At 51.0% G+C, this 15,694-nt stretch overlaps 1 protein-coding gene across 2 annotated transcripts; it reads right to left on the reverse strand.

The window, feature by feature from the left end:
* Positions 1-794: 794 nt before the first annotated feature.
* E2f1 (E2F transcription factor 1) lies at positions 795-10,270 on the reverse strand. 2 transcript variants are annotated; one of them, XM_020170273.2, is made up of 7 exons: positions 10,010-10,270; positions 5,145-5,235; positions 4,577-4,796; positions 3,680-3,832; positions 2,453-2,567; positions 2,139-2,358; positions 795-2,036 (listed from the first exon to the last, which is right to left on the reverse strand). In XM_020170273.2, the coding sequence occupies exons 1-7, from the start codon at positions 10,253-10,255 to the stop codon at positions 1,789-1,791; spliced, it is 1,293 nt and encodes a 430-aa protein (XP_020025862.2). In that variant the 5' UTR covers positions 10,256-10,270; the 3' UTR covers positions 795-1,788. The 2 variants fall into 2 exon arrangements, with proteins under 2 accessions (XP_020025862.2, XP_073930670.1); XM_074074569.1 differs by having other exon boundaries at positions 2,139-2,385.
* Between the last annotated feature and the right edge of the window lie 5,424 nt (positions 10,271-15,694).

The following is a 15,694-nucleotide window of genomic DNA, read 5'->3' on the forward strand; positions in this document are numbered from 1 at the left end:
TGCTTCATCCTGCCCCGGGGCCCTCGCCCATGTGGCCTTCTACTTGGCATGCTCAGTTCCTTCCTCCAGTTAACACTACTGATCTACAGTTCTCAGCCCCAGCACCAGCTCTTCCAGGAAAGCCGATTTTCTCATTTGTGCACATCACCAGACCCTGAGAGCCTCGAGAGGGAGGGAACACAGGTATCCCCAGGTTAGAAAGTGCCTGACACAAATATAAACACATTCCACTGTATTTGCTGCATGTTTACTAATGTCCAGAAGTGCATGGAAGGAAAGAGCAACCACCACAATGGCCCCTGGGACCGCGAAAGGAGGGAGGTTCACCTATTCCTTTCTGCACTTGGTAGTATGTGTAACTTCCTACAAGTAAAAGTACTCACTGGGTCAGTTTTGGGGTTTTTTTTGGTGGCACTGGGGTTTGAATTCAGGTCCTCATGCTTGCTAGGCAGGCTCCCTACTGCCTGAGCCACTCTCCAGCTCTTTTTTGAGGTGGGTTTTTTTTGAGATAAAGTCTCACAGAACTATTTGCTAGGGGCTGGCTTTGAACCACGATACTCCAGATCTTTGCCTCCTGAGTAGCTAGGATTGCAGGCATGAGCCACCAGTGCCCAGCAAGGGTCAGTTTTTAAGTTAGGAAAAATGGTGATGAAGACTTCCTTTCTTGGGGTAACGAGACTCAAAGGAAATTAGGTCAGATAGGGACAGGGAGAAGGGGAGAGCACTTTTTCCCAGCAACCTTGGCTTCCCCCACCTCCAGACTTACATGGAGTACAGAGTCCCAAAACTCAACCCAACCATCATCAAAATATTTATTAAGACCAAAGCAGGAGGGAACAGAGCTGTTAGGAAACAAATCAAAGTGCAGATTGGAGGGTGGGACAGAGCAATAAGGGGTGACCCTTCAAACACCAGACCTCAGTCTGGGCTTGGGAGCCCTTCATCCACCCCTCCTGCCTAACCCTGTCAGTGACCGTCCCTACTCACCTCTCCCATCATATCCATCTGGGGACAACTAGGGTCAGGAAGTGACCCCTCTGGAAAGGGACCATCTCTCCATCCACCCATGGCCATCAGTCAGTCTGTCTCCCCCCCTTCCCAATAAATAAACCACTCAGGCCGTAGCTCCTTCAGGGTGGGGCAAAAGAATAGCTAGGGGACCCCTGCCCTTGCTCAGGGGTACAGGGAGTTGGGGTATCAGCCCCATACCCCTCCCACCTTTGCTCGCTCCCTGGGCTTGCCAAAGAGGCCTCGATAAATAAATAACGCTCCATTAAAGCTTCGATCAGAAAGCCTTTAAGACAGAAGTGCTCTTGCAGCCCTGCAAACCCAGCCAGCCAAGGCCTCCCCATCTGGGATTCTAAGAGCAGGTGGCCACCTAGGCCTCACAGGGCCCCTGGAGCAAGGAGACCGAAAGTGCAGTTAGAGCCCCCCATGTGCACACATGGACTCATCCACACACACGTGGACACACCAGGGCACGCTGCAGTGTACACACAGATGTGTTCACCTTCATTCCCCGGTACAGGTGCACACACACATACTTGCACACCACATTCACCCCAGGTACACACGTGTGAGGTGCTGGGTGCATGCACATATACACCACAAACACAGAATCCTTCCCTTTCTGGCCTGCTACCCCTGGCGGCGACCAGAGTCCAGAGCTAGAAGCTACTGGAGACAGAAAAGAAAGTATCAGGCTGGAAGTATAGCCTGGAGCAGGGGGCTCCAGGGCTGCTGACATGGGGTGTGCGCCTCAGGAGACCCTGAGCCCCGAAGCCCCTGTCAGAAATCCAGGGGGGTAAGGTCCCCAAAGTCACAGTCAAAAAGGTCTCTGATGCCCTCACCCTCCTCAAGGCCAAAGTGGTAGTCAAGGGCCTCCTGGGGTGGGGAGAGGCTGATGAACTCCTCAGGAAGGAGACCAGAGAAGTCCTCTCGCACATGCTCCAGAAGCGAGTCTGCAGCCACCAATGGGGATAGGCGGTCCTCGTCCACAGGGGCCCGCAGGCCACCCATCCGTGATAGCAGGGGCTCTGGGGAGATAGGGGAACATCATAGGCCAGGGGTAGCTGGTAGGGAGGAAAAGGGGGCTGCCATGCCTGCTGGCCTACCTAGAAGAGCTCCCCTTTACCTACCTTGCTCCAGGCTGAGCAGGGATTGGCCAGGATCCACGGATGGGGATGAGGGGAGAGATGATGGTGGTGGCACTGCAGTGACAGGGTCATCTGTCTTGTCCTCCTCCCCAGAAGATGCCTCCTGGGATGGGGTCTTCGCAGGGCTGATCCCGGCACTCTCCTCAGGGCACAGGAAAACATCGATGGGGCCTTGTTTGCTCTTAAGGGAGATCTGAAAGGTCTGGGTGGAGGCAGCAGGCAGGATAAACTGAGGCCTGAGTGCCCACCAGCCCAGCCCAGCCTGTCCTGGTCAGGCCTGGAGTCCCTGGTCTCACCTCTGAAGAGTCCACAGCTTGGAGTTGGGTCTCCGGAGGGGCCTTGATCACCATGACCATCTGCTCTGCAGGGTCTGCAATGCTACGAAGGTCCTGGCAGGTCACATAGGCCAGGGTTGGTGGAGTCAAGGACCTTATGACCTTTGGCTTTTGAGAGGCCACTGACCCAGAAAGCTCATGAGGCAGAGCCCACAGCTGCCTAGTTACTCCTTACCTCTAGACTACCCACCCCAGTGCCTAACACATAGTAAGCGCTCAAAACCTCATTCTCCTAAACTTCAATTGCCACAGCTGTACAATGGGACCATTTACCAACCTAATTCCAAGCTAATAATGATGGTTGCCTGTGATATTCCACATAAAATAAACAAACTTCAGGGGTTGGGAATTTATTTTGGTCCATAATCTTGGTGTCAATTGATGGTTGTACCCAAAATTTATAAATACAATTTCAACATCCATTAAAAAGAAATACATCTTTGCTGGGCACCAGTGGCTCATGCCTGTAATTCTAGGTACTCAAGAGGCATAGATCATGGTTCAAAGCAAATAGTCTGAGAGACCCTATCTTGAAAATATCCAACACCAAAAGCATTGGCAGAGTAGCTCAAGTGGTAGAGCACCTGTCTAGCAAGCATGAAGCCCTGAGTTCGAACCTCCGTATTGCCAAAAATAATACATTTTACTGAAGTTTCTATTTTTGTGAATGAAAAACAAACAAAAAAAATGGTCTCTAACTTCAAACCTACAATCATGTACTGAATCACTGTGCTAAATAAATGCTTGTTATCATTGGTGCTAGCTTTTCTTTTTATTTGATGGTGGTACTGGAGTTTGAATTCAGGTCCTCCCACATACCCCCAGTCCATTTTTGTTTTTTGAGACAGAATCTCACTATGTAGCCCTGGCTGGCCTGAAACTTCTGATCCTCCAGTCTACCTTCCAAGTGCTAGAAGGTGTGGCATGTGCCACACCTTGCTTCTTTTTTTAATCTTCACAATTTTGGAATTAGGTATTATACTATTCCTCTTTTATAGATGAAACTAAGTCCCACAGAGGTTAGCTAACCTGTTCAGGGTCACATGGTGAGTAAATGCTGAGGCAGGACTTGCATCTAAAGCCAAAACCCTCCTGAGTCCAGGGTCCAGGATAACTCTCAAGTCTCACTGAGGTAGGGCACCCACCTGCCATTCTGCCCTCCACACCCTCTAGTCAATCCAAGGATATCGCTGGCTGTCAGAGTCTTCAGAAAGCAGCCGCAGCTGCGTGGTACAGATGTGCATCAGGTGGTCCAGCTGCTGCTCACTCTCCTGCAGTTGCTGGAGGTCCTGGGTCAGCCCTTCTAGCCGTCCACCGATCCCCACTGTGGCCTGGCTGCCTCTGTGGGGAGGAACCTGGGAGGGTTAGAAGCTCCTGGCCCTCTGCCCTTCAGCCCTGGCCCTCAGGATGGTTTGCTCCTGCTGCTGTTCTATGAGGCCCAGGCAAGCCCTTTCCCATCTCTGGCTCCAGCTTATCAGCTGGGCTCCAAGTCAGCTTGGTATAGGTTTAAAGCCTGGTCTGTCAACAAACACCTACATGTCCCTACTAGGTGGCTAGGTAAGTAAATGAGGGCACAGACACCCCATGGAATCTGACATAGTTGAATTAAATGTACTACATTAGATGTAGTACATTTGACATGTTGTCAAGTAAAAAGACAAAGCAAACCATACAGAATGGAATGATCTATCAAAAACAAAAGGCAAAGGTCAAAAATGGCAGCAAGATGCTTGGGGAGGGAAGGAGGAAGGAAAAAAAATAAATCAAGAATTATCAAGAATAAAACATTTGTCAGACAAATCTTATCGATGGCAGAAGTCAGAACAGTGGTCACAGGTACAAGGGGGGGCACAAAGGAACTTCTGTGAGATTGGAAATGTTCTTTATTTGGTCCAGGAAGGGGTTTACCCAGGTGAACCCATACAACTGCAGCTGGACAAGTAAGATTTCTGTACTTCTCAGCATCTATCACCACCAGGGAAGCCACCCTTCCCAGCTGTTAGATGAAAGGCGCAGGCTGGCACAGGCAGGCACACTTCTGCCTGGCCTGGCTTCTGCCTATTCCCCTGCCTGGCTGGTACCTACAGCCACTGGATATGGTTCTTGGACTTCTTGGCAATGAGCTGGATGCCCTCAAGGACGTTGGTGATGTCGTAGATGCGCCGTTTCTGCACCTTCAGCACCTCAGCTGCCCAGTTCAGGTCAACAACACCATCGGCTGAGCGACTCAGCAGCTCCAGGAAGCGTTTGGTGGTCAGATTCAACGACGTCTCATAGCGTGACTTCTCTCCGGGAGACTTCACACCTGGGGCCAAGGGTCAGTGGGCCCCTCAGTACTCTGCCCACTTCCAGCCAGGTCTGTCTGTCTGGCAATGCAGAGCAGCAGTACAGGGTAGATGGCTCCTTCCCCTTGGTCAGACCATGCAGGGAGGCCCTGTGGCTGCTGCCTGACAACCACAGCATTCCTCCTCTGGCTGGGGAACTCCCCACCCACGGAGTCTGAGGAAGCCATGCCAGGAAGCCATTCCAGCTGCCTGCTGGGCCCCCAGAGGCCTAACCAGCTAGACTTTGGTCTGCAAGCTTTTTTTTGCCTATCCACACCCCCAACCTGGGCCTGCTCAGAGGGCCCTGTCCAACTAGATTCCATGGGTACCTTTTCCTGGGTGCCGGCCTCTACCCCGGACTGGTCCACTGCTCTCAGCCAGGTACTGATGGTCAGTTTCCAGGTCCAGCCTCCGCTTCACCTGTAGCAGAAACCATGGAAGATGCCCAGTAACCAAGAGTGAGTCCACAAAGACATGGCTGAGGACTTGAAACCCCTGGGCACTGCCCCACCTCAGTTTCTCTAACTAGGATGTTTAACTGTGAGACAGATCCTAGGGGACCCAGCAAGGGGTCAGAATCCTACCACATGGGACACTCAAATGGAAGGCAGAAGACCTGAGTTCAAGCCCCAGCTATACAACCTTCCTGTGGAATGGTTTTAAATATATATGGAAGAAGAAAAAGTTTTATGGTGTTGGAGACCAAAACTAGGGCCTTGTGCATGCTAAGCACACACTCTACCTCTCAGCTATATCAGCTATCTGCAAAATTTTTGACACATCTCCTTTCAAAAGATGGAAGTTAATTCTCTCCTTAAATACAGGCCAGATCAAGCAAGTAGCTTGCTTCTAGTGAATAGGATGTGGCTAAAGTGATACTGTGTTACTTTCTGGGACTAGGTCACAGAGGCACTGGAGCTTCCTCCTTGCTCTCTAAATTGGATCACTCATGGGGCGGGAGGTAGGGTTTGCAGTCATGTCACATATAAAGTAGCCCTAATGGCAGGTCCCAGTGACAAGGAACCAAGAATTCTCCCCAATGATAAAGTGGGAGAGCTTGGAAGCAAATCCTCCAACCTTAGTCAGGACTTACAGCATTTTGGCTGCAGTCTCAAAAGAAACTCCAGGGGCTGGTGGTGTAGCTCAAGCAGTAAGAGCACCTGCCTAGCAAGCATAAGTCCCTAAGTTCAAAACCCCCAGTTCCACCAAGGAAAAAAAAAGAGACCTGAAGTCAGAAGCATCCAGATAACTATCCTGAGTTCCTAACACACAGAAACTATTGTTTTAAGCCACTGAGTATACAGGACCCCTGGCAAGTCACTTCCTTTCCAGTTCTTTTTTGCGGTACTGAGGTTTGAACTCAGGGCCTACACCTTGAGCTACTCCGCCAGCCCTTTTTTATGATGGGTTGTTTTGAGGTACAGTCTTTTGAACTATTTTTCCCAGCTGGCTTCGAACAGAGATCCTCCTGATCTCTGCCTTCTGAGTAGCTATGATTACAGGTGTGAGCCACTGGCACCTGGCTCCTCTCTGGTCTTTAATCTACTAATCTAGAACTATGGGAGCAACTGGTGCTTACCAGCTGCTTTGCATTCATCAGCTCACTCCATTCTGTGGACTAGCAGGACAATGATTCCTACCCAGGACAGCCTGAGGAAGACCCTGAGTTCCTGAGCTCCTAACCTCCATGCACCTCTCATAGGTCAGACACTCAGGAATGGAGATTGTACTGAAGTCCCACAGGCTGCTCAAGTGCACTGTGACTGGAACAGATTTGTTCAGCCCTCCAGCAGCCACATGGCTCTCTGAGCTGGACCTGCATCCAGCCTGGTTAGTCACTTTCATCCCATCCAGTCACCACAGCCACAATCAATCTCCCATGGACTGTCCCAGCAGTCTCTACACTGGTCTCACTGCCTCCAACTGTTCCCCTCCACAGCAGCAATCCTCTCCCAATTCTCATCACCTATAACCCCTGTCTAAGACTTTCTTCTGGCTCTGCTTCCTTTACCCTCCTCTGCCACAACTTCTGCTTAGGTGGTTTTTTTCTTTCTGCAAATTTCTGCCTTTAAGACTTAGCTCAGGCTGGTCCCTCTCCCTGGATTGCCCAAGCCTCCTTCCCCTCCTCACACCTGTTGCTACCGTCTCCGGGCTAGAACCTTACCCATCACTTCAGAGCAGCCTCGGCCCTAGAGCCCTGCTGGGGCGCCCCATCCTTGCCTTCTCCCTGGTATCCTTGCCCACTCCTGATGGCAGGCCAGATGCTATTTCTGTCACCATTCTCTAGGTAAATGCTGGCACATGGATCCTGAAAGCCAGGGATGAACACTGGTGAAAAAATCTGAATGACTCCATCCATGGAAGAGGCCAGGAAGACCATGACTTCCTGAGCTCCTGGAATACTACACAGATGTCAAGGTATGAGGCAGGTCAATTTGGTCCTCTTAGGATTTTGAGAAGTAAAACACTGTGGTAAAGCAAGAGATGTAGAGTCCTTTCCTAGACTACAAATCTCATAGGCTTTCCTCTGGTTCAGTTTCTGTGAGGCAAGTGCTCTGTCACTTGAGCTATACCCCCAACATTTTTTTTTTTTTTTTGCAGTCCTGGGGTTTGAACTCAGGGCTTCACACTTGCAAGGCAGGTGCTCTACCACTTGAGCCACGACTCCCCGTTTCAGGGGCAACCTCCGCATTGGAGGACCATAGAAGATTGTTGCCTTTCCTGAGCAATGTGAACAATGCACTTTTGGAACAAAAAGGAGACATTACAATTTTTAAAACTGTAAATAATGAAATGTCACAACCACCTAAAAAAAAAACAGCCTTAGAAAAGGAAAAATGGGCTGATTTTTTTGCAGTGCTGGTGATCAAACCCAGGGCCTTAATACATGCTAGGCAAGTGCTCTACCACTGAGCTATGCCTCTAGTTAGCTTTCTAGTTTCTTAACTCTGCTTTCTACAATAAACATGCTTATTATATGTACAATGCAAAGCTTTAGTTTTTCTTGTTGTTGTTGTTTTGGCTTTCTGAGGCAGGCTTCCTATGTAGCACAGGCTGGCCTTGAACTCCTGATCTTCTTGCCACAGAATGCTGGGATTACAGTTGTGTATCAACAAGCCCAGCTAGTTTCTTATTGTTGTTTCTCTCTCTCACTTATTTTTAATGACCATGAGAATGTGGTAGAGGTAGACAAGCAGGCCAGGAGGAATATATGAATTGTTTAGAGACCTGTATACAGAAGACACTTGACAAACGCTCACCAGGACAAAAACCAAGCCTGTAGCTTATTTTAAGAACTGCCCCCAAAGAAAAGCCAAAGCATAGTTAGTGGAAACCAAACGCTGGGCCTGAATTGCTGGCTTTCAGCTCTAGGATGGTGCCAGCCTCCCCCCAACCCCACCCCAGAAAATGCCTGTTGGCCCCTAAGTTCTAGGAGAGCAGGGGTCCTTACTTGCCTCTATGCCAACCATAAGCCCTCATTGGCTCAAATGTTGAATGAATGGAATGCTTGGGCCACCAAAGCTGCCTGCCCCTGACACAACTGGGGGTGAGGAGACAGAGGGCATTTCTCTTCCTCCCAGTCCACCCTCCCTTTGGGCCTGCAGTTGAGCTCTGTGAGGACAGGACCCACAGGTGTCAGGTCTCTACAGCCCCTGGCCTAAGTGCTGTCATGCAGTGAACAGAGAACACCTGCCCAGGCCCAAGCTAGTACTCTCAGGGACAGGCCCATAGAGTAAACAGGAGACACACCCCTGACACAAGCCCCTGAGACCTTTCTGGACTTTCTTCAACTTCTAGTAGCATCTCCAGGTCAACATTCACAAAATTCTGCCTGGTCCCATCACTCCCTAGCTGAATGACATGGGAAGGTTCAAACAACTCTGGGCTTCAGCTTCCCCATCTATAAAAAGGGAAGATTGCTGACAGGGTTAAATGAGTTAATTGGGTAAAGTGTGCTCAAAATTTCCTCTAAACAATGGGGGCAGCTATTGTCATTATTAGCATCTTGGTGACTCCTGAAGGAAGGAAGGCAGCACTGGGCATGGGCCAAGAGGTTGGGTGGGGGGGGTCTTTCCAGGATACCTCGGGACCAGCTGCCACCCACACCCCCATCAGCACTGGAGCAGCTTCTACCTCCTTGTCCTGGGCCCTGCATTGCTCCTCCCACTTGCTCCAAGCCCCCTGCTAACCCCCATCCTTCCTGGGCTGCCCCTACCCTAGACTGCTGGTCCTACCTCCAGGCCACCACTCCCTCCTGCCACTGTAATTCACTGCTTCTGTAGCCGCCCCCTCCCCAAGTCCCAGCTGGTCTTGGGCTTCCTGCTGCTCAGGGATCAGGAAAACCTGATGCAGGGGACCTCCCTGGGACGCTTTCTGTCTCTGGGTACTGGAGCCTCCTCTCCTGCACCCAGAGCCCGGCCCACTCAGTCCTTCAACTCCGAGGCTCAGGGGTCTGCATGTCTGATTAATGAGGATCCATGGCAACCAGGGGCTGGGAGGGTGGCAGATGGAAGGACAGGCAGAGGGAGGGGACCAGCAGCTGGCCCAGTGCCCCGCTCCTGCAGAGAAAGGCGGCCTCTCCCCAGAGGCCTGGGGCCAGGCCTGCACCTGGCAGTCCAGCATCGGGGCAGGAAGGAGGGTCTCAATGGATCCCCAATGTCGTCCCCTTGCACCTCCCCAGCAGCCGTGCCTACTACCCACTAGCTGCAATTTCTGGTCTCAAGCCACCAGCAAACAGGAGTTCAAATCCCAGTCCCACCACCTGCAGCTGTGTGACGGGGACAAGTCACTTCCCGGTCTGGGCCTCAGTTCCTCCCTCCGTCAGATGGGCACGTGACGATACCGAGCTCACAGCGGGGTTGGGCGTTTGGGTTGGCTTGAAGTGTGCCGAAGGCCTGGCATGCACTAAGAGCCAGCTGGATACACGTGGACCATTATTATCACTAAGTCTGACACTCAAGCGGTTCGGGTGAGAAAGCTGAGGCCCAGAGCGCAGAGGAGCAAACAGGGACCGGCCCTCGGTCACCCCGCACCCCGGGGCGGAGCCCAGAGGCCCAACCCAGGCTCTGCACCGCCCAGCGCGGACGCCTCAGTCCACCCCTCCCCCGCCGCCTCCAGGCCAAACACCGCGCCCGCCCGGGTCAGCGCGGGGGCTACGGCAACGCACTCGGCCCGGCGTCCCTGGAGTCCGTACCGGCGGGCGGCCGAGAGCCGGGCGCGGCGCGCTGGGTGTGGGCCGGGGCGCCTGCGGCGTGGCGAAGAGCAGCAGGTCGGGGTCGCGGGGGCCGGCGGCGGGGCCGGCGGGGCCCGGCTGGGCGCTGGCGTCCTGCGCGGTGGAGATGATGACGATCTGCGAGGAGTCGAGCAGCCGCAGCGCTCCGGCCCCGAGCAGGGCCTCCAGCGCCGGCGCGCATGAGCCGCCCGCTGGGGCCACGGCCATGGTGCTCACGGCCCGCGCGGCCTGGGTGGCAGGCGGCGGCGGCGGCGCGGGCCCATGGCGGCTGGCCCCGGCGAGGGCTCGATCCCGCTCCGCCCCCGGCCGCCGCTGCCTGCAAAGTCCCGGCCACTTTTACGCGCCAAATCCTTTTTGCCGCGAAAGAGCCACGAGCTGCCGAGTGCCGCCACCATTGGCTATCTGGGATGTGACGAAGGCGGCGGCGGTAGCGTCCATTGGCTGCAGCGCGCCGGACCGGCGGCGGAGGGCGGGACCGGACGGAGGCGCGGGGCGGGGCGGCCAATCGTGGGGCGGGGCGCGCGCAAGCTTTGTCGGGGTGGTGCTAGGCGCGTTCACTCTCCCCGCCCCCAGGCCAGAATACCCTTTCGGGAGGCGTGGGGACCGGGACCCCGCCCCCGTCCCGACACACCCATCCTGTTGATCCCTGTAGTGGGGAGGTTTAGATCAGCTATAGGACTTGGTTGTAAACGTCTCACCATCCACATACCCCAGGTGACCCTCCAAACCCCTTTACCTGTTCTCGCCCACGCCCTCAGCTGTGATCTCCGTAGAGTGTCTCCTTCCTCTTTTCTAGATGCTCAGACCCACTTACAGAGTTCTAGCCCCATCAACCACATCTCCCATCCTCAATCAGACCCAACTAGGCCATTTAGTTTCAGATCCTGCACCCTGCCCTATCCCTTTCGTTAAGAGCCCAACAAATGAGGATGGATGTCTGGCTGGTATAGCCAACAACTTTCCTACAACCGCATTCTAGCCGAAATCTCAATAGCCAAGGCACGCACAACCCCAACACTTGCACAGCTTTTACTTGAGCTCATTCATTCACTCAAAACGTCTCTTGAACGTGCTCAGTTCAGACCTGGACTCGGGGCTATAAGAGCCCACAGACTAGTGAAAAGGAGAGGAAGAGAACAGAGCGGTAACAGATGTTTACAATATGATGCAGTTTCAACTATTAAAGTAGTTCCGTGTTAGACCTCATAAAGGGTGGAGGTGAGGGTGCTGAACGTGAAAATGCATTTAATCCTGAGGCCCTGGAACATCATCAGCATTTCTTATCGCTCAGGTCAGCCGATCTCGTCAACACTGGTCTCTTCGTGCTAGGCCTTGTGCCAGCACTGAGAACAGAGATCAAAGATTTAATAAGGTCTACAAGTTTGCCTGCTCTGTGGCAGGGTTGACCCATCAGAAAAAAGTAGCTAGGACACAAACAAGAATCGATCCCTGGGCTCCTCTAGGGAGCCCTCTGGAGTCGAGATTACACACTTCCTCATTGTATCATGCTACCTCTGTCCCAACACACTTTTTCTCCACCTGCATCCTCTACCAGTCTAGGAGCTCCAGTAACGCTTCAGAATTACTCTGGCACTTGTTAACTTTGGGGCCACACCAGCCCTGACAATTTAGAATCTCTAGGAGCCCAGGAATGTGCATTTATTTATTTTTGGTCCCACTGGGAGTTTGAACTCAGGGCCTCATGCTTGCTAGGCAGGTGCTCTTACCTCTTGAGCACTCTGCCAGCCCCCGCCCCAGGAATGTGCATTTCCTATCCCTATCCCAGGTGATTTTTGTGTGCTTGCTTTTGAGAACAAATTGGTAGACCTGTACAACTAAAATATGTAGTGCAGCCTCAGATTACAGCTCCTGAAGATGCCTCTTAGCCTCAGTTTCCCCATCTGTGAAGTAGGCACACACACCTTGCCTGGCCCCTTCCAGGGTTGCCAAAGGGATTTAGAAGTGTTCTATAGACTATCAGATGGTTTTAGAAAGTACCAGGCAGGAGCCCCCCCCACACACACACATAAGCAGTTTGTGAAAGTCACTCATTGCAAATCCTACGATGTGTCAGAACTAGAAAGGAGCACAGACACCACATAAGCCTCTTGCTATACTGTGGAAATGAGGCCCATTCAGGGGAAGCTACCTAAGAAGCCAGCTAGTGACAGAATCTGACTGACACTGAATCTGCCTGTTTCCATTCTCTGCCTACCCCGCAGTCCCCAGTAGAGAAACTGAGGGCTGGGTTTCATTCTGTATAAGGAAGCCAGGCGCTGACGGAGGTGAGAGAAGCTGGCACATTCCCATTCCAGATGGAGTTTCCATTCTCCATCCTTGCTAAGGGGCCCATTAACAGTAACACTTTCATAAAGCCCTTTCCTACCCAATAGTCATTCAACAAATTCTTACTGAGCATTTGTCGTATATAAAGCATCATGGTGGTTGTTCAGTTCTATGATGACGAAACTGAAGCCCAAAAGGACACAAGTTTATTTCGTAGTAAAAAATCTATTATTCAGGCTTTGAGGAGGCAAAGGCCAGGGGGTTTCCAAAGCCTTACCCTCCCCAAAGTATTCAAGCATATATCCCAAAGCCAGTAGTACATTCCTATAGTCCCAGCTACTTGGGAGGTTGAGATAAGAGGGTCACTTGAGCCCAGGAGTTTGAGACCAGCCTTGGCAACACAATGAGATCCTGTCTCAAAAAAAAAAAAAAAATCTTCAGGTACACATCCTAGATAAAAGTAGGTGTCCTTTTCCCACTGTCCCTTGTGTCCTGCTGCAGCAAAAAGAAGTGAAGACCAGAATTTCCGGCATGAAAACAAGGAAGAGATAAGGGCTTTCTGGATCTATTAATACCTAGTGGAAAGCAGAAAAGACCTGACAGATGGGGCTCCTTGGCCCAGAGCCTGGAAGATCCTGATAAGGCTGTTGTTAATGTCAGCAGTTATCAAGCAGGTAGGCTTCCAGAGAATCAACCATCACTGGACTGCCACTTCCATTGATGATCTTCTTTCATTCCCATAATCCCACAAGTGAAGTCTGGGGAAAGGAGGCTCAGAGATGGGCACCCACAGCTCAGGATCACACAGAAGGCTAAGAGGTGGCAGCTTAGCCTGTTCTACTGCAATACCTGGCGCCTGCCCTTCATATGTGCCACTCTCTGTTAATATCCCAATAGCCATGCTCAGGGCTGGTAAGATTGCAATGTGTGGTTTCCAATGGTATTATGGCAGATAGTTGCTTACTTAGTAAGTGCTTTCACCCACCACCATCTCCACCAACTTCCTCCAGGAGTCCAGGTGAGTGGAAGCTCCAGGGCCTATGTCCTCTGTCTGTAGACATCTTCCCCTTGGTTGGACTTGTAAATCCAAAAATCCAGGTAGACATAAAGAGGAGTACTGATCTGTGTGACCAAGATTCACTTCATTTCTTTTCAGCCTCATTCATTCAACCCACAGACTTTTGTGTATGGGTGTGGTACTGGGGCTTTGAACTCAGGGCCTCCACCTTGAGCCACTCTACTAGCCCAGTTTTTTGTGATAGGGTTTTTCAAGATAGGGTCTCAAGAACTATTTGCCTAGGCTGGCTTCGAACTGTGATCCTCCTGATCTCTGCCTTCTGAGTAGCTGGGATTACAGGCATGAGCCACGGGTGCCTGTCTCAACCCACAGACATTTATTAAGCACCTGCTAATATTGTGCTGGGTTCTGGGGAGAAAGCCACACACAAAACAGACCCATCTTGGAACACCTGGAACTCACAGTCCAGTGGTAGACTAAAGAATTATTTCTAGGGACCCACACGATACACTTGTTAAGAAGTTTGACCAGTGACACGCAAATAATTTAAAACCATTTATTCCACATACAGCGCCTCCCCTAAACATACACTCTTAGCTTAAAAAAAAAATCTCAAAACATGAATGTCCCATCATTATGAAGAACTCATAATTGGGAGAAATGGATCTGTGGTGACTTCATTTTATTAAGAGGCACACAGATCCCATTGTTGAGTCCTGGCAGAGGGAAGTGGGGAGTTTTACATCTGCAACTCCTCTTCCTCTTGAATGATCCCACAATGCTACAATGACTGACCGTTTACTGTTCCTGGAGATGCTCTGTCACTGTGCCAGCTCTGAGCAGGCCTCCTACCCATCTTGAGAGACAGTCTAACACAGGAGCAAGTGTTTGGAGCTAGGCAGACCCCAGCTCTTGTGGGTTGCCTGACTTGGGGCAGTGACCTACCCTCTGGAAGACCTTTGCCTGCCCCATACCTAGAATGAGGGGCGAGTTCTCTGCTGGGAAACAGGTGTGATTGCATTTGTCCACAGAGTGTTTTGGTTTTTGTTTTTTTTAAATTACCAATTGGTTTTAAGATTTTAAAATTGGGAAATGCTACATAAAAATTCAAGTATCTGGGGAAAAATTTTACTAAGTGGAGTTTTGCTATGCAGTATAGCTTTGCTCCTTAATTAGGAAATAGGGACTGGAGGTGTGGCTCAAGTGGTAAAGCCTAGCAGGGATAAGGACCTGAGTTCAAACCTCAGTACAACCAAAAAAATCGATTATCTAGCTTTCTGTTAAAACAGTAATATATGTGTACCACCATGTTTTTCTCTTTTTATATTTTCTTTGAAATTGCACAAAATATTATCAAAGGAAAGTCCATTTTTAGTTACTAGCTCTTCTTTCTTTCCTTTTCTTTTTTTTTTTGGGGGGGTAGTACTGGGGTTTGAACTGAGAGCCTCATGCTTGCTAACACTCTACCAGCCCTTTTTCTTTTTTTTTTTTTTTTTTATGGTGCTGGGGATTGATCCTAGAGCCTTGTGCTTCCTAGGCGCATACTCCACCACTGAGCTACACACCCAGCCCCTTTCTTCATTCTTTAGGCTCAAAATAATGCTTTCATCTTGGATGACCTCTAATGGTGGTAAGCTACAGTGTACATAAAGTGCTGGATTGGGGACTGGTGGAGTGGCTCAAGTGGCAGAGTACCTGCCTAGCAAGCATGAAGTGCCACAAAAAAAAAAAAAAAAGTGTTGGGTGGAGCTGGGAGTGTAGCTCAGGGGTAGAGCTCAGGCTTAGTTTATCTAAGCCCCTGGGTTCAATCTCACACTAAAACAAACAAAACAAGTAGGCACAGAGCCTGCAGCCATAAGCCCCCAGGTTATCCCCTTGGCCTTCAGTGTCACCAGCACATTCCAGGCTGGCCATGGTGAACTGTCAGCTTTTCTTTCTTTTTCTCACTTTCTGGCTGACACACACTTGGTCCTCAGGTTGACAGGCACATAGCAAATCAGTCAGGGAGGGCAGTGGGGAGGAGGGAGAGCTCAGGACTGGGAGAGAAAGACTTTTTTTTTTTTTTTTTTGATAATATATTAAGATATTCAGAGAGGAGGAGCTAGAGGGCCCCCTATTTTTAAATAATAACAACAACAACAAAAAATCCCTGCTGGAAGCCAGAGTTATATCTATGCCAAACAGGCCGGGAAACCCAGCAGGCCTCCTGGAGCCAGCAATGAACCGAAACAGGGGCATTGTGTCCAGGCCACTGGCTGGCTGAGGGGCATTGTTAGGGCCTGGCCTTGTCTGAGAAGAGGGGAGTAGAGGGGCAGGGGGAGTATGTTCCCATGACTCCCTGG

This window comes from Castor canadensis, chromosome 5 (assembly GCF_047511655.1).
Source record: "Castor canadensis chromosome 5, mCasCan1.hap1v2, whole genome shotgun sequence".
Classification (NCBI taxonomy): Eukaryota; Metazoa; Chordata; class Mammalia; order Rodentia; family Castoridae; genus Castor; species Castor canadensis.

Bases quoted from the DNA above. Each gene is read 5' to 3' on its own strand.
- E2f1 (XM_074074569.1), bottom strand. From the start codon at position 10,255: ATGGCCGTGGCCCCAGCGGGCGGCTCATGCGCGCCGGCGCTGGAGGCC. The intron at 3,833-4,576 runs GTAGGTACCAGC...TCCTCCCCACAG, and splicing joins AAGAACCATATCCAGTGGCT to AGGCAGCCAGGCCACAGTGG. The intron at 2,568-3,679 runs ATATCCTTGGAT...GACTCCACCAAC, and splicing joins GAAGACTCTGACAGCCAGCG to CCTGGCCTATGTGACCTGCC.